Source organism: Schistocerca piceifrons, chromosome 3 (genome assembly GCF_021461385.2).
Source record: "Schistocerca piceifrons isolate TAMUIC-IGC-003096 chromosome 3, iqSchPice1.1, whole genome shotgun sequence".
NCBI lineage: Eukaryota > Metazoa > Arthropoda > Insecta > Orthoptera > Acrididae > Schistocerca > Schistocerca piceifrons.
In genome coordinates this window covers 121,037,296-121,063,990 of record NC_060140.1, presented here as the reverse complement: position 1 = coordinate 121,063,990, position 26,695 = coordinate 121,037,296, and the positions used below count along the sequence as shown (strand labels likewise).

At 42.2% G+C, this 26,695-nt stretch overlaps 1 protein-coding gene across 1 annotated transcript in view; it reads right to left on the bottom strand.

Moving 5' to 3' along the window:
• Positions 1 to 284: 284 nt before the first annotated feature.
• Positions 285 to 26,695, bottom strand: part of LOC124788448 (solute carrier family 22 member 7-like) — a 128,734-nt gene continuing 102,323 nt past the window's right edge. Inside the window, exon 8 of the mRNA XM_047255720.1 lies at positions 285 to 485. Within this exon, the coding sequence (XP_047111676.1) occupies positions 285 to 485 (201 nt within the window). The remainder of the gene's footprint in view (positions 486 to 26,695) is intronic.

Here is a 26,695-nt window from a genome sequence, read left to right as displayed (position 1 = left end):
TTCAGATTTGTTAATAATAATACCGACTGAAAAAGTACATGAGAGAGGTAAAATAAAATGAGTTTAGTAAGTCAGAGCCAAATTTCATTACAAAATATTATATTTTCAAGCATTTCACCTGCAAATCATTAAGGGTTACTGCGACCTTGGTGCGTACTTCGTGCGACAATTTACAATATGTACAATACTAGAGTTAAAGCTTTTTTCCCACTTCAGTAGACAAGTTGTTCTTCAGTTTGAAGTATGTAAGACAAAATGGGAGACTGGACCGTAACTGAGGGCGCCTATTGTCCCTGAACGTATGACGGCGGGGCGATGAGTCTCCAGCTCCAGTAGGGACGCCCTCTGCCAAACTCGGCGGCGTCTTGCAGAGACTCCGGCAGCCTCTGCAGCGCAGTTTCCGGCAGGAACGACACCGACAGCGCTCCCAGCAGGTGCATCGCTGACAAGATGGCGAACGGCAGCCTACGGTCCACCGAGCCTCCCTGTAACAGATGGTACACGACATGAGACATAGGACGGTGGAGCATGGAAAATACAGAAATAAATAACGAAGAACAACATTTGGAGATGAAAATGAGATTATACGACACGTGATGTGGTAGGACAAAAATTATCGTTTAGGTTGCTATTCACACCTGGCATTTTGAAACCACTTCACTGTACCATGTATCTGTCAACGCTACTGACACACCCAGAAAGAAATTTTCACCCTGCAGCGGTATGGGAGCTGTTGTAGAACTTCATGGCTGACTGGAACTCTGTGCCTGACCAAGACTCGAATCTGGCAGCCTCGTGTTTAGCGAGCGAGTGCTCTAACAACTGAGCCACCCGAGACGAGGTACTGGCGGAAGCTAACCTGAGAGTACGGACCGTGAGGCGTGTTCTGATAGCTGAGTTGGTAGAGCACTTGCTTTCAAAATACAGAGGTCCCACACTGGAGTCCCAACAAGGCACAACCTGTTAATCTACCAGGAAGTTTCTATATTGACACACATAAGTTACTGATTAAAGTCTTCTTACTGGCTATTTCTACGTAGTTCGAGCTAGTTTCAGCACAGTCATAACCGGATGGATATCAATGTTCACGTGATTGAAAGAAGGTAAAGGTATTAGAAAGTGACAAGTGTGAGAAACACTAACGATTTCCAGTTTCACAGTAGACTAGCACCACCAAATTTCTCTGCACTCTCCACATAACAAACCAGCTTGTTACAATACGGTATTTCAATCCTGCGGAAGTAGCATTATCTGCATTTCCGCCAGATACATCAGTTATGAACAATGAAAGCTTGTGTGCACGTGTAAGCTTAACATACAAAAATAGAGATGAGACAGTAGACGGAGATATTATTTTCGTGATTCAGACCAGACACCATACGATATATCCTTGATTGAGAGAGACAAGTTCCAGTGAAAAACGGATCAAAAAATTGATAACACTGATGATTCCCCTCCCTTAGATAAGTGTACCTACCACCTGTTCGAGGAAGGTAGCTACATTCTCTTCTCAGTGATAGCAGTAAAATTCGAACTCCGTTTTTTTGTATGAAGGGAAAAAACTTCTACAAGTCCTGTGCTGTACGATGATATTCAGCCTTGGAAATGATTACATCAGAAAGGCGATCAAAGCGCTCTGTTCAGTCACTGAAAAGCAAAGACAAGTATTAGAAAGCTTTAAACAGAAAAATACTTTTTCGTTAAGTATTTTTAAGGAGCATTCTAAAATACACTGCTATTCAGTAAGACTGCAACACCTTGGAGGATCCTTGCAACAAACATCAATCGGTCAAGAAGTGTGCTACATTCTTGGATGTGCAAATGATTAGCATTTCAGTGCAAAACAGTGTATATGAGTAGCGCTATCTATATTCTGTATATAGAGAAAGATTACCCAACGGATTTCTTATTAAGACACAGCATGTGAATGGTTATTGTTTTCTAAGAAGATCGTTTTTTGTGTTCGTGTAAAGAGGTTGTCCATCTGCACCTGTCTATGTGTGACATCAGCGGAACAACAATGTTTCTGCTCGCATTGGTCGGGGTCTTACAATTGTCACGCGAATATCTCATTTATGTGTTCAGCAGGACCATGCACAACGCTGTGCAGGATCTCAATAGCCCACGCGACTAGCGCCTGAGAGGACAGAAGTATTGTTCACTCAGAGGTGCAGCATCGTACAGCCACATAATATATCTTAAGTCAGGAACTTTGTTTGGAACTAGTCAGGTATCCACATGGACAGTGCAGTGACATCTGAAGTGACACATATTCTCAGCACTGCGACCATTGTAGCAGCTTCCCTTGAAGCATCAGCACAGACGTGCCAGCAGAGATGCACTCAGTGATGACATTGGACGCAGAAGCGGTTTAATGTCGTTTTCTCAGACAAGTCCCAGTTCTGTGAATAGCTTGATGGACACATCCATGTGTTGAGGTTCCAAGGAAAATGAACATTGCTAGACTGATTTCACCAATGTCGTGAGAGGTGTTATTTTCTGGACTGTCATGGGGTGCACAACTTGATTACCCCTGGTTAACTTAGCGGGTACTACGGACAGCAGGGGCATAATTAGGTCGTATGTTAGGTTGGTGGGAGTGCCCTGTCATAGAGGTCTCCGTGGAATTATCTGTCAACAAGGTAACACAAGATAGCTTACTGACTGTCCTGTCCTGTCCTGCACTAGCCTCAAACGGGAGGTGGTCGACAGCAACCCTGTCCAGCACATTCTCCAGAATGAACTGGAAATTATCTGGTGGTGGGTTGGCGAGAGCCTGGCATGCCACGACACCCAAAGCGCTACCTCTTGTTTCAGTTCATTATTTTCTGGGGCTTGTGAGCGATTACAAGTTTCCAGTAGCTTTGGAAATATGTGTAAACTAGGCTGGAAGTGCCTAGGTGCCCTGATTCTCATATACTGGATGGATATAACCTAGATAATTTGCACGCCATGTGTTACGCTACCTCAGGTACACAGCTTCTAACAGTAATACTCCTCTTACTGCGTCGAACTTCAACATAATGCTATGGCGTAAAGCCAAGCGCTGGCACGCCATTTGGAAACGAGAGAGCAGAGAGGGTTGTGAAGAAGACGTCAGCCAACTGCACGCTGACCGAACCCTCTCCAGGACGACAACGCTACAGCAGTGGCCTCTATGCAAAGAGAACATAAGCGCCACGCTGACAAGCCGTGGTCCACTTCTACAGCAGCATCAAGATTAGGCACTTCAACACCAGCGACTTAGGAATTGTACGGGGTGTTCAAAATGTCTCTCTGTCGTACCGTATGATTGTTAGCCGCGCGTACCGTATGATTGTTCGCCTGCCTGAGTTACTTCCCTTCTAATGAACTCTCCCAACATTCCACTGTTTCGCTTATCTCAGCCAGCGTCAGCAGTATCGTTGGTGTGTGTCGTTACGTGTTGACGTGAACATTTATGTTTAGCTCGCGTTTCAGTGTCACTGCTTGCTGACGTTTTTGGTGATAGCATAATTTCACAGGGACTTTGGCCTCCACGATCGCCTGACCTAACACGATCTGACTTTTTCTTCTGGGGTGCAGCGAAAGCAACTCTCTCTAAAAACCGTCCGAAATCCATCGATGAACTGAAAACTGCAATATCCACTTTCTTTGCTTCTGTTACAGAAGAAATGTTACAGCTTGTGTTTGGAAACATCATTAGATGCATTGAATTGTGTGTTCAGCGACAGGGGGGGGGGGGCACTTTCAACATTTAATGTGAAAATTTCTAAGTAAAAATGAATATTTAATAAATTAGTAACTTGTATTTAACTGAGTTTCATTTCGGTATATTCACTGCGGCATACGTCACGCGCGGCTAACAATCATACGGCACTGCGGAGAGACTTTTTGAGCACCCCGTATATACTGAACGACATCGTTTATTTTGTCTGTCGCCCTTTTTTTGCGACACATCTGGTCAACACTAAGAGAAGTATTGTAATCATTTGGTTTTGTAATGTTATTAATTAATGCGATTTGCTTGAATTGTTGTCCAGTTTTTGACGAGTAAGCAGGATTTAACACATAATATTGTACCCCATAACTAGCAGATTATGACAGCATTTTCTTTTAAATTCGGTCAGTAACTATATGAAACATCTCAACTGGAGTAACAGAGCCCGTTACGTTAGTATTAAGTGCATCTGGCACCTTAACATGTGGACAGCGTCTAGTCTTTCTGCGCCGGCCGGTGTGGCCGAGCGGTTCTAGGCGCTTCAGTCTGGAACCGCGCGACCGCTATGGTCGCAAGTTCGAATCCTGCCTCGGGCATGGATGTGTGTGATGTCCTTAGGCTAGTTAGGTTTAAGTAGTTCTAAGTTCTAGGGGACTGATGACCTTAGATGTTAAGTCCCATAGTGCTCAGAGCCAATAGTCTTTCTGCTGTTTCACGCTGCCACAGGAACACTCAGAGCAGAAAATACCTTCTGCTTTTATTTATTTTCCCTTGCACAGTCCGTTTAGTTTCTCACTTTACCAGTTGAGTGATTAAATTCGACTGTTGTGAATTTGTCCCCCCTATTGCCAGAACTCTTACAGAGTGTTGAAATGGTAGTCCCAACTTAACTTGTAGATGGGCAGTGCTGAAACAAGAGAGGAAGATCAGTCACCTGGGGTGAACGTCTATTTTTACGTGGCTCAGATGAATGGTCTGAGGGGCCAACTCTCTCCGCCGCACGCAGACTGGATGCTCTCAGGCAGAGGACCTGCAAGTTACTGCTGCACAGGGCTTCGTTAGGTAAGGACGCTTTCGATTAAGCTTTCCTCTGGTACCATGAACAAAGATATTTTGTTGTTTTAATTTAAGTTGACGTTTCAGATAGATTATTCACTTATATGCATATTTGTTTATCTTGAGGATGTTAGGGAAATGTTTAAAGATCCTTTATTATTCCTAACTTTCTTGCGTAAAATCACGTGTTGATTGTAGCTTTGAGTTGTCTGCTTTATGGTTCAAATGGCTCTGAGCACTATGAGACTTAACATCTGAGGTCATCAGTCCCCTAGACTTAGAACTACTTAAACCTAACTAACCTAAGGACATCCTTACACCCATGCCCGAGGCAGGATTCGATCTGCGACCGTAGCAGCAGCACGGTTACGGACTAAAGCGCCTAGAACCGCTCGGCCAGAACGGCCTGCTCAGCTTCATGTTATTAAGGAATCCATTAAACTTGTGCTCTCAGGAGTATAATGTTAAAGTATCATTGCAAGACCTCTCTTTTCTTCCCTTTTCTATCTTTTCTCTGCCTCTTGCATAAACTGAAAGATCGATTCTAATTGTGCACTTCCAGTAACGCCCCAGAACTAGACGCCTGTGACTCGACTGCCTGCGAAATCGGACTGTTACTTTCCCTGACTTTTCGGTTAACTTCATTTTTCCGTTAAGGCCAAGCCATGGCCGGCAGTGTTAGCTGCCTGTAAATTCTTTCGTCCCACAGTCTAGCAACAGAAAGTCAGCACTGAGGAAGGGCACCATGATCACGCGCCTCCCTCGTGTGCTTGCGAGGTAACGCCGCCCCAGGCGTCGCTTAGCAGGTAGCACTCTGGAAAGTTCCATTGCCGCCCCCGCGGGTTTCTCAGTCTCTACCAGTCAGGGCGGAGGAAGCCGCGTGGTGCGTCGCCGGGCCTGCGCTCACTTGTCTTCTCCCTCTCTTGGACGCACACCCTGTGGCAGGGAACATCTCCCGCTTCTCCCGGTGCTGCGACGCCGGGGACCTAGTTTCTCGCAGACAGCATGCCGGTCGGACTGGACCGATTGGCAGACGCCAACTTTGGTTAGCTTCGCGAACTATGTGTAGCTAAACTATACGCTCTGGCTCACCCTCACCTCCCTAGGCACATGTGATCCCTTTTTGACATGCTTTCGCCAATAAATGGCCTTTGTCTAAATTTTGCCCTATTCATTTCATACTGCCCACCGCCCACCCATACGCCCACCCTGCACAGACAGGTTGCTGGACATTCATGCTCCAAAATCAATCTTTCTCCCTGTTCTCCATCGTCTCAACTATGACCTCTGTGGTACAAGTCTCTACAGGCTACACATGCAGTTATAAGAACATTCTGCTCAAAATCTCCCCATGTAAACAGTTCATAAGCCACACGTACCAAATGTAGTATTGGGAAACATAGAGATGATATGACTGTTAATCTCACTGACAGTGTTGTTTAAGTGAGAGAGTGGCTTGCCACGTCTCGTGTGTATTTGTAATGTGTTGCTGTCTACTGTTATTCATGAGTAGTGTCCTAACTAATGTGGTTTTACAGAGTTTGATGCAGTTGTCTTTGTGACAGCGTGATTAAAGACTGGTCTTCAGTGGATCATGTGGCCACGATTTAACGGTTATTGATCTGTGACCCAGCTTAAATTACAGAACTTGAGATCCCGAGTATAATGAATACTAGCATGATTGTGGAATGTTTATTTGTTTCATGCATTTTGAATCAACTGGACTTAGCGTAAATTGTTGCGTCCAGCCAGTCATGTGCTCTTTACTTAAACATTCTTGATCAATGTGATAGCTCAAATGACAGAACTGAAACTTCTAATTATAATGAAAGCTCACATGTATGTGAAGTTTCTGTTGGTTTCAGAGATTCTGAATTCAGCAGACTTTGCGTAATATCTGGCATTCAGCGAATCACGTGGCCTTTGCCTGAAGATTGTTTATCTGTGGCATAGCTCAATTCATAGAACTAAAATCCGCGAATTTAAAGAATAATTCCGTGCAGTTAGAATTTCTGTTTATTTCAGGGACCTTAATTTATTGGAGGTAGCACGAATTTCGGCCCAAAACTGGCTTATGTTGGTTGAACCTGCTCACTGCTCCATTCTAACACAAATAATGTCTGACAATGATTATTGCGAATACAACAGCTATATATATATTTGGGAAATTTCTTTTAAATACCGTCTTCTACATATTTCTAAACGGTCGCAGAGATGCTTCATCTCACCAGAAACATCCTCCCCTCCCCTAACTCTTCCACTCACGTCCGCTGCTCGTGGTCTAGCGGTCGCGTTCTCGCTTCCCGAGCATGGGGTCCCGGTTTCGATTCCCGGCGGGGTCAAGGATTTTCACCTGCCTCGAGATGACTGGATGTTTGTGTTGTCCTCATCATTTCGTCATCATTCATTCAAGCGGCAAGACAGGACTGAGAAAAGGTTGGGAATTTGTACGGGCGCTGATAACCGCGCAGTTGAGTGGCCCTCAATCCAAATATCATCATCAACATCTTCCACTCACACTCCGAGTCCCAGTAAGCTAGTGTGTGGCAGAAGTGATGTTGTTGGCATCACGCAAGTTTCAGTACATGAGTAAGCGACGATTCTCCATTCCCTTTTCCTTTATGCCTTTGGTAGCACAACAGGACGAATCACCAGACTGACGTAAAGATTTGCAGTGAGGGTGCATGGGGCAAACACGAGAGCTCTTCTGCATAACTCGAGGTGTAGATCCAGTCTGTCTAGACCGCAGACTCACTGTGTGCAGGTTCTCAACTGGCCTCCTGTTCACAGCCATAACTATCAGCGAGGCAGAACCATCATTCATCAGAAAACATAACAAAACTCCACCCTGCCCTTGAACGGGCTCTCGCTTGACACCACACGGTGGTTTGGGGTCAGTGAAATGCGCGCTACAGGGCATCCGTCACGGAACTGCCATTGAAGTAAGCGATTTGTAAGAGTTTGTTGTGTCATTGAGGTGCCAACTGCTACTCAAAATGCTGATCTAGATGCAGTTACGATGCACCCGAGCAATACGATGGTCTTCCCTCTCGGTAGTGCCAAGTGTCCGTTTGCACTCTGGTGGTATTAAAATCATGTCTGTGGCTGCATTCCTGTCAGGTCTTTCTGCGTATCCTTAAAGGAATATACAGTTTCTCGTAGCCCTGTTATGTCACCTAATTGAAACTCAGTGAGGTGCTGAAAATGGCGTCTTTGTCGCTTTAAAGGCAGTCTGGACTAATACACTACTGGCCATTAAAATTGCTACACCAAGAAGAAATGCAGATGATAAACTTCATTCGACAGATATACTATACTAGAACGGATATATGATTACGTTTTCACGCAATTTGGGTGCATAGATCCTGAGAAATCAGTACCCAGAACAACCACCTCTGGTCGTAATAACGGCCATCATACGCCTGGGCATTGAGTCAAACAGAGCTAGGATGGCGTGTACAGGTACAACTGCCCATGCAGCTTCAGCATGATATCACAGTTCATCAAGATTAGTGACTGGCGTATTGTGACGAGCCAGTTTCTCGGCCACCATTGACCAGGCGATTTCAATTGGTGAGTGATCTGGAGAATGTGCTGGGCAGGGCAGCAGTCGAACATTTTCAGTATCCATAAAAGCCCGTACAGGACCTGCAACATGCGGTCATGCATTATCCTGCTGAAATGTACGGTTTCACAGGGATCGAATGAAGGGTAGAGCCACGGGTCGTAACACATCTGTAATCTAACGTCCACTGTTCAAAGTGCCGTTCATTGCGAACAGGAGGTGACCGAGACGTGTAACCAATGGCACCCCATTCCATCACGCCGGGTGATACGCCATTATATCGATGACCAATACACACTTCCAATGTGCGTTCACCGCGATGTCGCCAAACACGGATGCGACCATTATGATGCTGTAAACAGAACCTGGATTCATCCGAAAAAATGACGTTTTGCCATTCTTGCACCCAGGTTCGTCGTTGAGTACACCATCGCAGGCGCTCCTGTCTGTGATGCAGCGTCAAGGGTAACCGCACCCATGGTCTCCGAGCTGATAGCCTATGATGCTGCAAACGTCGTCGAACTGTTCGTGCAGATGGTTGTTGTCTTGGAAACGTCCCCATCTGTTGACTCAGGGATCGAGACGTGGCTGCACCATCCGTTACAGCCATGCGGATAAGATGCCTGTCTTCTGGAGTGCTAGTGATACGAGGCCGTTGGGATCCAGCACGGCGTTCCGTATTACCCTCCTGAACCCACCGATTCCATATTCTGCTAACAGTCATTGGATCTCGACGAACGCGAGCAGCATTGTCGCGATACGATAAACCGCAATCGGGATAGGCTACAATCCGACCTTTATCAAAGTCGGCAACTTGATGGTACGCATTTCTCCTCCTTGCACGAGGCATCACAACAACGTTTCACCAGGCAACGCCGTCAACTGCTGTTTGTGTATGAGAAATCGGTTGGAAACTTTCCTCATGTCAGCACGTTGTAAGTGTCGCCACCGGCGCCAATCTTGTGTGAATGCTTTGAAAAGCTAATCATTTGCATATCACAGCATCTTCCTCCTGTGGGTTAAATTTCGCATCTGTAGCACGTCATCTTCGTGGTGTAGCAATTTTAATGGCCAGTACTGTATTTGAGACATAAAGTAAAATTATAAAACTGAAATTTAGATATATCCTGGGTTAATGAAAGGGTGGTTTTGTAAAGATAAATTTGAGAAACGAATATTGTATTGCATCGATCATGAGGTCAGCTTGTCTACTCCGACATACCTAACACACATACAGAACTCATTAATGCTAGTTATCCGAAGCATATAAAACGCAAAAAATATCTTTTTACTTGTTGGACCAATCCTTCCGTTTGAAGGTAGCTTACTCGATGAGCAATCAATGCTGGGAATAGTATGTGCACGAATGAAATTCGATAGACCCCATGTGCTGCTAACCCACGACATAAGACAACGACAAGTTTTCACTCAATCAACTTCCATGTGGTGACGGCGCCTGGCTAGTCCTTACTTTGAAAGCTTCCAGTTAACAGTTGAGTGGTAGGATTTGTAGCAACCATTTACCCTTCAGTTTCAGAAATCGTACATTACCGTTTGTTCGGTGTAGCCTAACAGATTTACTTCGATGTCTGAGAAATGTATTGGTAGATGTTGTTTTCGTCCTTTTAGGGTTTTTGTTTGCTTTGGCTTCAGTGCCCAGAGCGTACACATATAATATGTAGTGGAAATGGAAATGGGCGTTTGGCGTCATTGGCTAGGAGGCTCCTTACGGGGCACGTCCGGCCGCCTTGGTGCAGGTCTTATTGCTTTCGACGCCACATTGGGCGACCTACGCTCCGGATGGGGATGAAATGATGAAGACAACACCACAACCAGTGCCTGAGCGGAGAAAATCCCCGACCCAGGCGGGAATCGAATACGCGCCCGTCAGGACGGCAATCCGTCACGCTGACCACTCAGCTATCGGGGCGGGCATAATATGTGATAATGAACGTGCGTGTGAAATAAGTAGAAGGCTTTTGCATTTTCTGAATGTAGTAAAAACGAGAAGTGTTGTCTCGTGCAGTGAGATCTGTGCAGTTAATCGCGCAGTACAGCGTTCGCCAAGATGGTAGGAACGACTGTGACGTCTTGTGATGACTCACGAATAACTGTCTCTGTGTACCGGTAGTGACTCAGACCATAGACAGTCCTTCGCTGCAAGTGACGGCTAGTAAGTGCAGTCACTCCTGAGGTTAAAAAAAAAAAAAAAAAAGTACAAATATATCTGCGCAGCCGTGAGGCTTTGCTGCACCTGCAGTGAACGAGTGATGGCGAAGGGGAACAGAGACGTAGTGAAACAGATTCACGCACCTCCCCGATCCGGGATCACGATGACTGCTGTAACAAAAGACGGAAGACGAAAGGTGAAGAGTTGCGAAAACTTGAGGATACTTCAGGAAACACTGCGTACTATAGGGGGTGCCTCTCCACACATGGCATCTGACGTTAGGAAAAACAAAGACGAAGTGACCTATGACAAGGGAAGCCATAACTTTTCTCTGTACAACAGTATATAATGTACCCAGGTTCCACAAATGAACAGCAACCATGGGCGTGTATTGAAAAGTTCGGGTTGAAACTATCGCTTTTGTGGGGATGCGACTAAAGATGCAGTTTGTTTGTAGGCATTTACATGCTGAGGTTGCTGCGTAAATCAGTTAATAACGCACGATTGTGCTTCCTGTGAAAAGTTCAGCAGTATATTTTTAGCCAAGTTTTGGCCCTGAAGTACCCAAGACCAGGTCAAACGCAGCAGATTAATGATGCCAAATTATTGTTAGTCTGACTGCCTTGTTCCCATCTTATTTTTTAAATATGTGATCAAGAGGAACTAGTACTTAACAGTCCATATGATCCGACAGCGTTAAGCCACATTTTTCCAATAAAATTGCTGAGTAAGTTGTGCCCGGCGATTATTATTCCAAATCGACATATGCGAGACATCAAGTCAACCCAGCCCTCCTCCAGGACTTTGACTATGTCAGAAATATGGTGGATCACACCTCTGGGGCGGGGGGTCGGGGGAGGAGGCGAGGATGACAGTGGTGAGAGCGGACACTCCACAACACAGATATAAAGATGAAAGGCATAATAGGTGAGAGTTTCTAATTATGAAAGAAATTATCGGCAGAGTATTCTCCTTGCAACAAGAACAACCGCAGGTGTGTCCTGATGAATGGTATCTGTGTCAGAATGACAATGAATGTCGTCGGTTTCAAGACAACTAGCGAACTTTAAATGATGGTGTACCTCATGTTTCGTGGAAACTTGTGACCAGACCCACATAGTAACGTACGCAATTCAGGGGACGCGAAAGTTATAGGCAATACTGGCCATCGAGGGGGCTGATGGGCTGTATGAGAGAGAAGTGATGACACTGTAAACGAATTTTGTTGTGTGAGGAGGACTAAGAACTATAAACTCTTAAGCACCCTAAAATATTCCAGATGTCATGGTCCAGTGTATTTTGGACGTGGAGCGTCAAGCCTCTGTGATAAGACACAGGCCTGGGCCAGTTTTCTCGTTACAGAAGACTAAGGTAACTGGTGTAATTCCAGGAAAGAGTGTAGACATGAAGAGTCAGATGTGGATTGAGCTTTCATGTCAGTTTCATTCTAAGTGCAAACTTTTCCATGGTGCTAGTCGTGTAGACGGAAACACTTCTAGGTCGGGATTGCCTGGGCCAGTACAGGAATGTCATTTGTCTATAAGAAAAATCAGTCGTGTTGTGTCTGGGTGGCCTCCCAATTATGCTTGTTTTTGATGGCTACCTAAATTGGGGATAGTCAAGAGAGTGAATATCTAGGACTGGTGATGCACTCCAGGGAACTATTTCTGAGGCGTCTGGGTAAATTTCAGTATGGTTTGATCAATTTCCCCGTCAAGGGTAACAGATGAGAAAGACATGTGTGACGTATAATCCATGGAAAGATGTGCCACATATTGACAATAATGAGAGAACAGCACTAGAATCGATTTTGGAATCGTACAAGAATGTCTGCTGTGGGGGGCCGGGCACGATTAGGGATTTTGCGTACTAGTTCTGAGCTACAGAACTCAATGAATTTTTTGTAAGACGTTACTTGATCAATGGATCTGTCAAGGGAAGATGGGGACGGAGATTAGTAATTTGTTAGACCAAGTTGCTATCAAAGCAGAAGTCAGCTCATACAACAATCTCTCCTTAGTGTTATGAAGAGGGATGGGTCAATCAGACCGATCAACGCCACAACTCAAGCAGAAACTGACTGTCCTGACCCGTTAGACTAATTATTACATAAATTTCATGGGGTCGCGATGTTAAAATCAGTCGGTCACACTTGCTGAAAGGCCGAACGACACCCCTTCCTCTATTTAGGCAGATGCTACCAATTCCACCAGCTTACAATCAGATGGAATTTGTCTTCTATGACATTCAGAACGGAATGAGAAAGATTTGTTGATCGCTGAATAATAATGCACGAAATATTGTGAGATGCCGGATACATTATTGGATGCTTTTCAGTGCTAGAGCATAAATATAAATCTTGCCAGGTTAAAATTCACTAAAATGAACTGAACTTTGTGGGATATTTGTTGTCTGCGGAAGTAATACAGCCTGGCCAAGAAGAACAGCGAGTGATTTGAGTTTTTCCTGTACCATTTAATGAATGGCAATTGCATGGATTTTGAGTTTAATAAATTTCTAGAAAAGGTTTATTTACATGTAAAGCATACCCACAACCAGTTTTCTGCAGCTCAAATGGTAAACAGGCAGCCTGGGATTGGGACAAGTGAGTGCAGAACGAGTTTGATGAAATGAAAGAAGAGTTGTTTGTGCCCCCATACTGGTACATCTGGGGTTGTCATTGTAATTCTATTTATTGTTAGACAGTTCATGGAATGGGCTTGGTGTTACCTCGTTCCAAGAGTACACCAAAGAGGAAGTAATGGTTCTGGGGGTTGCAATGTTCATGTGTCATGTACTGAGTAAATCCGAAAAGAACTATTCAGTAACACAGCTAGAGGTGCTTGCCATGACACGGGGTTTCTTCAACTTCAGGTATTCTCTGTTTGGACAAGAGACAAAAGTTTATTACAGTCATAAAGCACTTCAGTCCTTTATGACGCTTAAATTAACCTGTGGTTGTTTAGCCTGATGGGTCCTCTACCATCAAGAATGTACATGTCAAATCGTCTTTGCACGAGGTTTGCAGAATATCACGGAGAATATGCTGTCTTGAGCACCCACTGCTTTAATCTGACGTACTGAAATAGATCAGGGAATAAATAACTTCAGTTTCATATACCTATAACAAACCCGTTTGGAAAAATACATGGCACTTCTTGTGATCCTAGACCAGGAACAAGATAAGAACACAATTTTTAAAACTATGAAGACAAAGAGGAGAGATCATGAGGTAATCGTGATATGCTAGTTTTAATTAGTCAAAAATAATGCGCTGTTCAATAAAAGGGGGATTTGTGACACACACTGGGTTCTCTGCGTTCCAGAGGAACTCATAGACAAAACTCATGCATCATAGTAATGCAAATTATGGCGTCAGGAAACTTTTGTCCAAATTTAGGGAATCATTGTATTTCAGTAGCGTGAAGAGACATATAAAGAGAGCCGTGGCAACTAGCATGGTACGCAAAAAGTAAAAACTGTCCACTAATAGTAATTTAGCTCTTTTTGTGTCCTATAATTTCTATACGAATTAGACCACCACCAAGGATCTGTAAGAGCCCCTCCAACGAATAATAGCCACTGAGTTGACTCTGAAATTTGATACACCCACACCCATTGTCGAGCACAACCACAAACACAGTAGTAAACACCTTTCACACTGACTTCCTGTTTGATGTAGGATGAGTAGTAAAAATTATCTAAGACAGTGGTCGGCAATTTTGTTCCAGATAATGGCAAGTGGAATTCGCATGGAGAAGAATCAAGCTGGTTACACCTCACGTTACCACCTTGCTTGTAACCCTTCAGTAAGATCATGAAGGAATTAAGGACTTAGGTACGTTATGCCAGGTTTATCGTTCGTAACATCATAGCCCTCGGATGTCTACTTCAAGGCTTCTAAAATATCATAAATGAGCTACATCACAGATCCATAGGATAAGCTACCCTATTAGTTTTGAAAAATAAGTAATATCCAAACAGAACTTGGGAATTGGTCAGTTTTCTACCTGGTAAAGGGAGACTGCGAAAGGTCGTTGTTCAACTTGCGACTGAAACTGTTCTCAAAGAATCAGAAAAGGGAAGATGAAGAAATAAGGCTTCGGTTTCGAAAGAGGAACTAAGAGTCAGACAAGAGGTTTCATTGACTGTCATACACACAGAAGGTTGTGTACGTGGAAGAGGCCTGGATACACTGGAACGTTTCAGATAGATTACGTACTTGTAAGACAGAGTTTTAGGAACCAGGTTTTAAATTGTAAGACATTTCCAGGGACAGATGTGGACTCTGACCACAATTTATTGGTTATGAACTGTAGATTAAAACTGAAGAACCTGCAAAAAGGTGGGAATTTAAGGAGATGGGACCTGGATAAACTGAAAGAACCAGTAGAGGGTGTGAGAGAGACCATTAGGGAACGATTGACAAGAATGGGACAAAGAAATGGGCACCTCTGAGACATGAAATAGTGAAGGCATTACAGAATCAAATAAATAAAAGGACGAGAGCTAGAAGAAAATCTTGTGTAACAGAAGAGATAATGAATTTAATTGATGAAAGAAGAAAATATAAAAATGCGGTAATGAAGCAGGAAAAAAGGAATACAAACGTTTCAAAAGTGAGATCGACAGGATCTGTAAAGTGGCTAAGCATGGATCGGTAGAGGACAAATGTAAGGATTTACAGGCATATATCACTAGGGGTAAGATAGGTACTCCCCACAGGATAATTAAAGAGATCTTTGGAGAAAAGAGAACCGCATGTGTGAATTTCAAGACCTCAAATGGCAAACCAGTCTTAAGCAAAGTAGAGAAAGCAGAAAGATGGAAGGAGTATACAGAGGGTCTATACAAGGCCGATGTACTTGAGGGCAATATTATGGAAATGGAAAAGGAAGTAAACGAAGATGAAATGGGAGATATGATACTGTGAGAAGAATTTGACAGGCTTCTGAAAGACCTAAGTCGAAACAAGGTCCTGGGTGTAGACAACATTCCATTAGAACCACTGATAGCCTTGGGAGAGACAGTCATGACGAAACTCTTCCTTGTGGTAAGCAATATGTATGAAAGAGGAAAAATGCCCCCAGAATTCAAGCAGAATATAATTATTCCAATCCCGACGAAAGCAAGTGTCAACAGGTGTGAAAATTGCCGAACTATCACTTTAATAAGTCTTGGTTGCAAAATACTAACACGAATTCTTTACAAATGAACGGAAAAACTAGTAGAAGCCGACCTCGGGGAAGATCAGTTTGGATTCCGCAGAAATGTTGAAACACGCGCGGCAATATTGTCCCTACGGTTTAGACAGGCAAACCTACGTTTCTGGCATTTGTAGACTTTGAAAAAGCTTTTTACGATGTTGAATGGAATATTCTCTTTCAAATTCTGAAAGTGACTGGGGTAAAATACAGGGAGCGAAAGCCTATTTACAATTTGTACAGAAACCAGATGACAGTTGAGGGGCATGAAAGGGAAGAAGTGATTGAGAAGGAAGTGAGACACGGTTGTAGCCTACCCCCAATGTTATTCAATCTGTATATTAAGCAATCAGTAACGGAAGTAAAAGAAACATTTAGAGAATTAAAATCCATGGAGAAGAAATGAAAACTTTGAGGTTTGCCGACGTCATTGTGGTTCTTTCAGAGAATGCAAGGGCGTGGAAGAGCAGCTGAATAGAGTGGACATTGTCTTGAAAGGAGGATATAAGATGAACATCAACAAAAGCGAAACGACGATAATGAAATGTAGTTGAATTAAATCAGAGATTGCTGAGAGAATTAGATTATTAAAAGAAACTCTTAAAGTAGTAAATGAGATTTGCTATTTGGGGAGAAAAATAACTGATGATGGTCGAAGTACAGAGGATATAATATGTATACTGGCAATAACAAGGAAAGCGTTTCTGAAGAAGAGAAATTTGTTAACATGGAGTATAAATTTAAGTGACAGGAAGTCTTTTGTGGAAGTATTTGTATGAAGCGTAGCCCTGTATGGAAGTGAAACATGGACGATAAACGGTGGGGACAAGAAGAGAATAGAATCTTTCGAATTGTGGTGCTACAGAAGAATGCTGAAGATTAGATGGGTAGACCACGTAGCTAATGAGGAGGCATTGAATAGAATTGGGGAGGAAATCGTGGCACAACTTAACTAAAAGAAGGGATCGGCTGGTAGGACACGTTCTGAGTCATCAAGGGATCACCAGTTTAGAACTGAAGTTCAGCGTGGAGGATAAAAACTGCAGAGGGTGACTAAGAAATGAATACACTAAGCAGATTCAGAAAGATGCAGGTTGTAGTAGTTATTCGGAGATGAAGAGGCTTGCACAGTATAAAGTAGCATGGAGAGCTGCATCAAACTAGTCTTCGGACTGAAGTAAACAGCAGAAGTTTTTCAGAATCTATACGCAGGATAGTGTATCAGACTGCTGTGTAGTTAGAAACTCTACAGGTCAAATGTTGCAAGGGGTTGGACCATGTGTCAAATGTTAAAGTTTCCATGGAATAAACAGAAGATGATCATAGGATATAAAGTTTCTTCATCAAAAATCTATATCGTGTGAGTGTTCGCTTGTGTACTTAACTATCCTTGTGTCAAGAGAATAGTCTATTAGGTTCTCCGTGGCATAATGCCTGTATTTGTGTCATCACTGGCTAAATATTTCCTGGTTAAATTGTAAGTGGGCCTGGTTCTCACGATTTTAAAATAATATGGAGTACAATCTTGAAGTAATCTGTTACAAAGACAACAAGTATGGTCGAATTTAAGTATTGTGCTTTGGAAGACTGCTAGATGATATGAACGCCTTTTTATGCAGCATTGTGTCTTTCAGAAAATCTCAGATTTCTTAGTCACTCAAGCTTTTAACATCAATGAATCAGAGGAAATAAGAAATATTATATGTCAACTTATAGAAATACGTGGCTGTTATGAGAAGAATGTTGGCTGGAAGGAAGTGCCTTGCTCATGTTAATGTAGGAAGCGAGACTTTATGGAAGTTTTATTCGCCAGCCAGTGAGGAAAGCATCATTCTTTTACGCTATACACACTGAGAGAGGCGCAACCTGAAAGAAGAATTGTAGTGCAACTAATTTGTTCACAGTAAATTTCCAAATTAGATTTCGTTGTTGCTGCATATTAATAGTGTACTGTTATTTTTTACGCTTTTCTGTCATGGAACGCTCAATCCGCGATGACAACCGAGATATATTATTGAGGAGTGTAATGTGAATAATGATGGCAATTCTGACTGGGAGAAAGAATTTTCGTAAAAATGGCGTCTAAATGAGAATAACACTCGTATTGATGAGAGACGCACTAAATAATAAGTTCATGATATAGATCGACTATAGCCCTCGTGTGAGGTAATCAGTGTCATCTGTAGGCAGGGATGACTGTTACAAGTGGATTAAATAGTATGTATATGAGAGTTTTGCCATGTCATTGTGTGGTTGTGCTGTGCCTGTATGTTACTATATAGGTGTTTTTCCAGCTATAGCTTTATTGTGACGAAAAGTGGGATACTTGCTACTTGGCCATTGAAGATTGAATAAATGTGTTGAAGAAGTGTGGACAGTCACTAGTCCCTACGAAGCAGCAATAGTAACTGAGAAGTGGAAATCTGAATATAGCAGATGGTCCACAACAGCCGGTGTATGTGATGAAGTAGACTGAGGTAGACTAACCAGCTTCAAGTTGTTCTGACACAGTACCTTTTATGTGGATATGTGGTCTGTGTAAATCTTGACAGTAGTGAGAAGGGGGATACTCATATCTCTAGTAGTGATGTAGTTTGAAGAAAATATACTTGGAGTAGTTATGTAGTTTGAAGGAAATGGTAGTAGCAGGAACTACTCCCTTCTCCTTCACCTCATGCCTCATCCCAGTTACTTATAGATAAGTAGATAGGACTTTTTATTGTGTTGTGTAATATACCTTCTTGTCGATAGTGCCAGGAGTACCTTATTGTAATAAACATCATATTTTTCTTATAATGAATTTTAAAGTGAAGATCATGCATTTAAAGCTTTGTAACTGTTTGTCAATGATTATATTTTGGTCCCAGAGGGGATGAATCTATGCAATCCTGTCTACATTTTGAATTTCTGTTATTAAAGCTAGTTTTCTGACAGCTTCTTGTGTCCGTCCACTATGACTTCTTTTCATGTTTACTAGGAGAAATGGCTGGGTATTATGATGTACTTATATATGTTGTTATTAATCTTTATCGATTTTTTTTGTAAAAAGAATGATAGTGCTGAAGAAGCAAAAGACTGTCCACAGTCGATCCGAGCAGCGTCGGTGAGACAACATATCGTCCCCTCCTCTTCCGGGCAGGTAAAATAACACACCCAGCGGCTTCTGTGGCTGGAATTGGACAGGTTCCGCTGCCAAAGGTGAGCGCCCACTGCAGGTGGAGAACGGACCACCTCACACCTACAGGAGGTTTGCTCACGTCACGCCAGCGTGAGTCAGTGGCTGGTCTCAGCAGCCGCAATAGATGGGGAGCCGTCACAACGGTGGTGACGTCATGGGGCAAGTTGTCGTTGGGTGAGTGGCGGCACCCGTGGTGAAGCCATGCCACTTCTAGCTTTGGAGCATATGAGGTGTGCACGTCACAGTCTGTGCCAACCAAGTTTTGAGACGGCAGACGCAGATTAGATTAGATGTACTTTTCGTTCGAATTGACCGATAGTGAGGAGAAATTTGGAAATTTGTGGTGAGGTCTTATGGGACCAAACTGCTGAGGTCATCGCTCTCTAAGCGCTACACACTACTTAATCTAACTTACAATAAGGACAACCCACACACCCATGCCCGAGGGAGGACTTGAACCTCCGACGGGGGAAGCCACACGGACGTGACAAGACGCCCTAGAGCATGCGGCTACCCCGCGCGCCGTAGTGAGGACATCCTCTAGGACGTCGACCATCACAGAAAGTAAGCATACACAGTAAATATTTACAAAATACGACCAGATATGCTAATGTACCTTCCACATATTCGAAATGAAATTACCTTGTGGATTGGAGTCGATTAGAAAACAAATCTTAAGCCTATTTACATTTAAAATGATATAAAACTCGTCACCAAATGTTAAATGTGAAACACTCTTAGGTGCATATGATAATTCTTGAGCAATTGTAACCACACATCATCAAATAAGGAAAAAAAATTACAGCACTTACTTACAATGATTGCGTCACAGCACAAAATTGGTACCGATGTCGGATTGTAAGCAATATTCACATTATGTGGTAATATTAATAACATACATGCTCAATATGTTCTGCTAGGAAATTCATCAGTGGAGAAGAAGGAGTTGGCCACCATTAAATCCTTTACACTCTTCTCAAAATGAACTTTTTTATTAGTGATGCATGGCTGCTGGCATGTTATTGAAAATGTATACTGCGGAATGGTGGACAGCTTTCCGAACCAAGTAGGTGACTTTAAATCATTGTGAAAGTTATTCTTATTTCTAGAGCTGATTCCATGAACAGAGCTGCTGATTTGGAAAAAAATATACAGGGTGGTCCATTGATCATGACCGGGCAAAAATGCCTCACAATTTTAGACGAATACTTGGTAACAGGTAGGTTTTTTAAATTAAAATACAGAACGTAGGTACGTTAGAACATTTTATTTCCGTTGTTCCATTGTGATACATGTACCATTGTGAACTGATATTTTCTGAGATTCCATGCTGTTACAGCCTGATTACCTGTAAATACCACATTAATGCAATAAATGCTCAAAATGATGTGCGTCAACCTCAATGCATTTGGCAATACGTGTAACGACATTCCTACCAACAGCGAGTAGTTCGCCTTCTGTAATGTTCGAACATGCATGGAAAAAGCGCTGAGCATGTTGTCAGACGATGTCGATGGATCACGATGGCAAATATCCTTCAACTTTCCCCACAGAAAGAAATCCGGGTAAGTAAGATCCGGTGAACGTGCGGGTCATGGTATGGTGCTTCGACGACCAATCCAACTGTCATGAAAAATGCTATTCAGTACCGCTTCAACCGCACGCAAGCTATGTGCCAGACATCCATCATGTTGGAAGTACATCGCCATACTGTCACGCAGTGAAACATCTTGTAGTAATATCGGTAGAACATTACGTAGGAAATCAGCATACATTGCGCCATTTAGATTGCCATCGACAAAATGGGGGCCAATTATCCTTCCTTCCATAATGATTCACCATACATTAACCCGCCAAGGTCGTTGATGTTCCACTTGTAGCAGCCATCGTGGATTTTCCGTTGCCCAATAGTGCATATTACGCCGGTTTACGTTACCGCTGTTGGTGAATGACACTTCGTCACTCAATAGAACGCGTGCAAAAAATCTGTCATCGTCCCGTGATTTCTCTTGTGCCCAGTGGCAGAATTGTACACGACGTTCAAAGTCGTCGCCATGCAATTCCTGATGTATAGAAATATGGTACGGGTGCAATCGATGTTGATGTAGCATTCTCAACACCGACGTTTTTGAGATTCCCGATTCTCGCGCAATTTGTCTGCTACTGACGTGCGGATTAGCCGCGACAGCAGCTAAAACACCTACTTAGGCATCATCATTTGTTGCAGGTCGTGCTTGACGTTTCACATGTGGCTGAACACTTCCTGTTTCCTTAAATCACGTATCTATCCGGCGAACGTTCCGGACACTTGGATGATGTCGTCCAGGATACCGAGCAGCATACATAGCACACGCCCGTTGGGCATTTGGATCATAATAGCCATACGTCAACACGATGTCGACCTTTTCCGCAGTTGGTTAACGGTCCATTTTAACACGGGTAATGTATCTCGAAGCAAATACCGTCCGCACTGATACCACGTACTTATACGTTTGTGACTATTACAGCGCCATTTATCACAAAGCGAAAAAAGTGGTCCAACTAAAACATTCATATTTCTTTACGTACTACACGAATATGTAATAAAAATGGGGGTTCCTATTTTAAAAAACGCAGTTGATATCCGTTTGACCTATGGCAGCGCCATCTAGCGCGCCAACCATAACGCCATCTGGTTTCGCCCTTCAAGCTAGACGAGTTTCGTTCTTTGTTGTTTTGTTTGATGCTTATTTCATGAGATATTTGGCCTCGTCACTATCAATGGACCACCCTGTATATCTTTTTTATGACGAATTTCGTTAAGGTATAAATATATTGGGAAGCTTTAAGTAGCCCTCTGCAGGACATTCTTGAGTTCACATCACAAATAATTCATATTCCACGTTTTTGGGCTCGGAAATCTTTAGCTTGGCTTCATGAGTTACTCCAGAAAATAGTTCCGTATGACATTATGGAATGAAAGTACGCATTACACTAGCTTGTTTTTTAATTTTTGTAACATCTGTGTCTGACAACATTCACACAGCACATAGAGATTTGTTTAGGCGCTTCAGCAGTTCTGTCGTATGCTCCTCCCAGTTAAATCTGTTATTAAGTTGTAATGCTAAGAATTTGACACACAATCCTTGTAGGCCCTACGCCATATGGCAGGTGACAGTATTTCAGATAACGTTAAGCTCGGCAGTCTGAGAGGTGCCATTAGACAGGGTTACACCATGTGCCGGCTCTGGTATTCACGCTGCCCTTGCTCTCATTTAGATCATCAGTACAAATGGCGCAGCCTACACATTCTCTTCATAGTAAACTACACTAAACAGCGACACTTAAAACTTGGACGACATTCTTTTGACAAGGGATGACATCAATGGTCGCTCAACTTGTTCCGAAGGTTCGCCAAGGTGACATAATCTCCTCTCTTCATCAGCCCAGGTAAAAATAGTTTTTGCATGATCTGCAGGATAAGCAAAGACCATTGCAAAGAATTATTCTGGGAAAGGGTGCCGGAGATTTTCTACTCTGTAATTAACATGGAGTGATTCTACTAACATTCTTCGCCACAGTTATTGGTCATGGTTGTAATTTTGATTTAATATACATTTTTACTGATTTTTCTTAGACAAATCATAACGTAAAATATAACTTAAATTTAAATATATAATCGTATCTGCAAGCATGTGCTTTGGTGTTGCACCTTTACATAAAGTCAACGTAAATTTTGCGGTTATTTTAAACTAAGTATTATGCCAACTGGGAAACAACTGTGTATCTAAAAGTGAAGCTATGGTGTACGTCACGGAAATACGTTAATGGAGGATCGTTATACGGATTGTGGGAAGTAGAAGTTTTGTGAGTCAAATTCCTGAATGTGATGCTTTGAGCTGAAGGAGAGAGACATACAATCATGTGAAGAAGTTACATTGTTACAGTTTAACAGGATTATCAGACACAGCGAAGATGTTTTGGAAGAGACTGAGCTATTGCGTCTTGGAGAAATGTAGTGACAAAATCTGTGTTGAACATCAAGTATACAAAATATCCGGAAGCAGTGAAAACGGCTCAAGAAGAGAAGATGTTATATTGAGGGAAGAAGAAGCGAAACTAATTTTCTGAGGAAGATTTAAAGAAAAAGGAGAGAAGCAAGAGGAACCAACAATCGTGTATGGTGAAAATCAGATGCGATGTAGTTTTGTAGAACCCAGTAAGAAACTGGACTTCGATTTGAATCTGCCAGCAGAAGATGAGCGGGCTGTATTGTCGTTAGAGTAAGTGAAGTGGACTTTATTCGTTCAGTGAGATAAAATTCTTGTATAAATGTGTTGTCTTTATCTGAATCAGCGAATATTATACGGATTTTGTTAACAAACAATTTTTATCAGTTTGTAGTGTAGAGGCATAGTACGTTTGAGTGAAAGTTTAAATATAAAGCACACATTGCTCGATGATATAAATCTGTTGTGCCAGCGCGTTCCTCTTGTACATCTACATCTACAAGAATACTCTGCAATTCGCAATTAAATGCCTGACGGAGGATTTATCGAACCACCTTCAAGCTGCTTGTCTACCGTTCCACTCTCGAAGAGAATGCAGGAAAAACGAACACTTAAATCTTTCTTTGCGGACTGTGACATCACTTATGTATTTACGATTTTAGTTTTGCTCATAGATCACATTTAAATCGCAGCTGCAATTTTGTATACAATGTTTGTGGTATTTCATGTAAGCAAATCGATTTTTAGAGCAGTTGGTTGCAGAAAAATATTTTTTACGTAATTCATAACGGCTGAATCGAGGACTGGCACCGTATTGTCAGCAGCCTGGTTCTGCGACACCTTGACAGTCGAAAATCACAGTAACCATCTTCCATTGTCGGCAGTTACGACTATCTCTGATAGAAAAAGCGCCGAATCACATCTTTGACTCCACGCTCAAAACATCTACAGCAAGCTGTGTGTACGAGAATGTAATAATACGCATCATTTAGTATTTGGGTGCAGTTTATGATTTAGAACGTATTAGAAGAGTAATGAACATTCAGAAATTACGTATTAAATCTAAACTCTTTTGTATTTCAAAAACTATAGGAATATGTTCACGCTGTCAGTGCTCAGCACATTTGTTATCGAGTACACAGCAATAGTGACTTTTCTTGTAGTTATTTTCCATACAGTTTTAGTGCGAATACAATTGTTTACCCGCAAGTTGTTTTGTAAAGTTTTAGCAGGGTCATTACAGATGGAGCTCTTGTAACGTCACGTTAGGGAATTCATAGTTCTACTTGAATTTAAGCAGAGTGTGTGTGTGGTTTGAGGTTTTCGGGCGCTAAACAGCGTGGTCATCAGCGCCTAAACAGAGACATTGTCCAGTATTCAATACTATTTTCTCAGGAAATTAGTATTATTGTACTTCACTACGCTGTATTTGTGCGCCTCTGTGTAGTATGATTGTGTGAGTGTTTGAGTACAAATACTAGATGCGTTAGTATGTAAAGAAGTGAGAGAGTGCTCTGACAGTAAAGTTGTCTATCAGAGTAGATATTTGTCAGTTCAATAACGTAAAGAGAATTTATCGCAGTATTTAGTGTATGTGCGTGTGTTTATGCTTGTGTGTGTGTGTGTGTGTGTGTGTGTGTGTGTGTGTGTGTGTGTGTGTGTGTGTGAGAGAGAGAGAGAGAGAGAGAGAGAGAGAGAGAGATAGAGAGAGATAGAGAGAGAGTCAAATTAAGAATAAAGCACATTTGTCATCGAGCCAGTGAGACATTGCAACAAGTTACTGCAGAGCACACAGTTCTTTAATTTCTTGTTTATTTTGATAAAATGGAATCAAGTATAAAAACAGTCGTTTGAGTCACTGAAGATCAAGTTGTGCTAAAGTTGAAAGAAGCACAATTAGGAGGTATTACACACGTGATTAGAATTGTTTTAAAATCACGAGATTCACTGTAATGAAGCAAACACTCAAAATAACGCCATCAGTGACTGGATGGTTCAGCACGTACTCGAAATTGGGGCATGTAAGTAAATAACGGGTCATGCGCCAAAAAATGAAAATTTGAGTTGTAGGTGAAATTCCGCTGTGCTTGCGAAGGCCAATGACACACATTCTGACACAAGCACCAGAGCAGCGGGAAACAGTGTTTACAGCTGTCACAAAACGGCATTCGTGTCTAACAACAGAAATAGCACAGAATATTACAAAATGTAAAGGAAAATTCCACTAAAATGGAGAAAGAGAAATGAAGGTGGAGCTCAAAGCGAAAGATAGAAACTACGCAGCGAAGGGAAGGAGATACTCTTCCTTCATTCAGGCACAGTGAAATGTACTACTTATTGGAGCTGTCAAATTACAACTTTTGCATTCGTTTTGGTGATAATCAAACCGGTCACATGTATCCCTTCCATGTGGCCGTACGTGGAATGCAACTGCTTCCTGTGTGCATCAAGCCTTTACATCGAAACTTATTTCTAAAAAGAAACTAATAACATGAACTGACTGCTGCTGTGGGCAGAACAAAAATCAGACGGTGTTTCTGTGGCTTTACCTAATAGCAAAGGGTTACCTTACGGAAATAATACACAAAATTTTGGCAAGACGACACACTTCTACGTTCTGCGATCGTGATTTTGAGAAATGCAAGAGGCTAACGCTGCGTGTAGCTGCGAAAGATTTAGTTCCCCTCTCACTGAAACGAAGCACACGATACCAGAAACAGATGTTTACGACTTTAAGTCAGCTGCCGAAAAATATAAAAGTTTACCAGTGTGAATATTTCAAAAGCACAGTGGATCAGACTGACTGCTGAACGCCTAGGGACTCTGTATTGATCAAACCTGAATGCAACTGAAGAGTTCAAGGAAAATTACACCTTGAAGACATCTTCAACTTTTGTGATCCTGTCTTCCTCAGTTGCGCGTAATACTACGGTATATTGATAATTTTCACTTATGGACCGTCTGACAGCAACTGAATAAAACACAATTTTAGTGCCATTTTTTGACAGTCAGCAACAGAAACCAAAACATTGCATTAAAACAAGCGTTCAGTGCATAGTGCTGTGGAATGCCGAAAAAACAGCAAATTGGCGCTCATAGGAAGAAGAACAACACCAAAAATGCAACAGGAGCGTAATATGTAAGAAACTGTCTACGCAACCTGCCACTGATGATGCCTTGCAGAAAATAAAGGCGAAACGCGTATGGCACTAAAATTGTGTTTTATTCAGTTGCTGGCCGACGGTCCATAAGTGAAAATTATCAATATACCGTAGTACACCTTGAAGAGTAACGTGAAGCCTTCCGATCTTCAGCAACTGCAGCTACACTACGCTGTGAACCTAGGTTTTCTGAAGGAAAGAGAAGGGATTTAGCTAAAATGATTGCATTTGTAAAAGAGGAGAATAAGTGGTTTCACAATAACATTCTGAAATGAGTGAAAACTGCTGTGATGGCACTTGTATTCTTATTTAAGTTAGAGCCGTTGCATAAAGAATATTTTATTATCTTCAAATTTTAAATAATTTTGTTCTTACCGTAGAATAACAACACGTATATGAAAAGAAACCTGTACTGCTTTTATGTTGTACCGTGATTCCCAGCTTTTATACTGCTTTTGTACAGTTGTTATACACAACCACAACAATATGATAATGGTGGGTCCGCCTTCCAAAACGACAAACGTTTCCATCATCAGTGGGTTCTTTAATTCTAAAACGTGGGGAAATAGCATATATAAAAGAATTTATAGAAAACAATATTTAAAAAACAATCAGCGCACATGTAGTAATCCTGTACAACGTTTTATAACTGTGCTATTTCTGCATATTTCA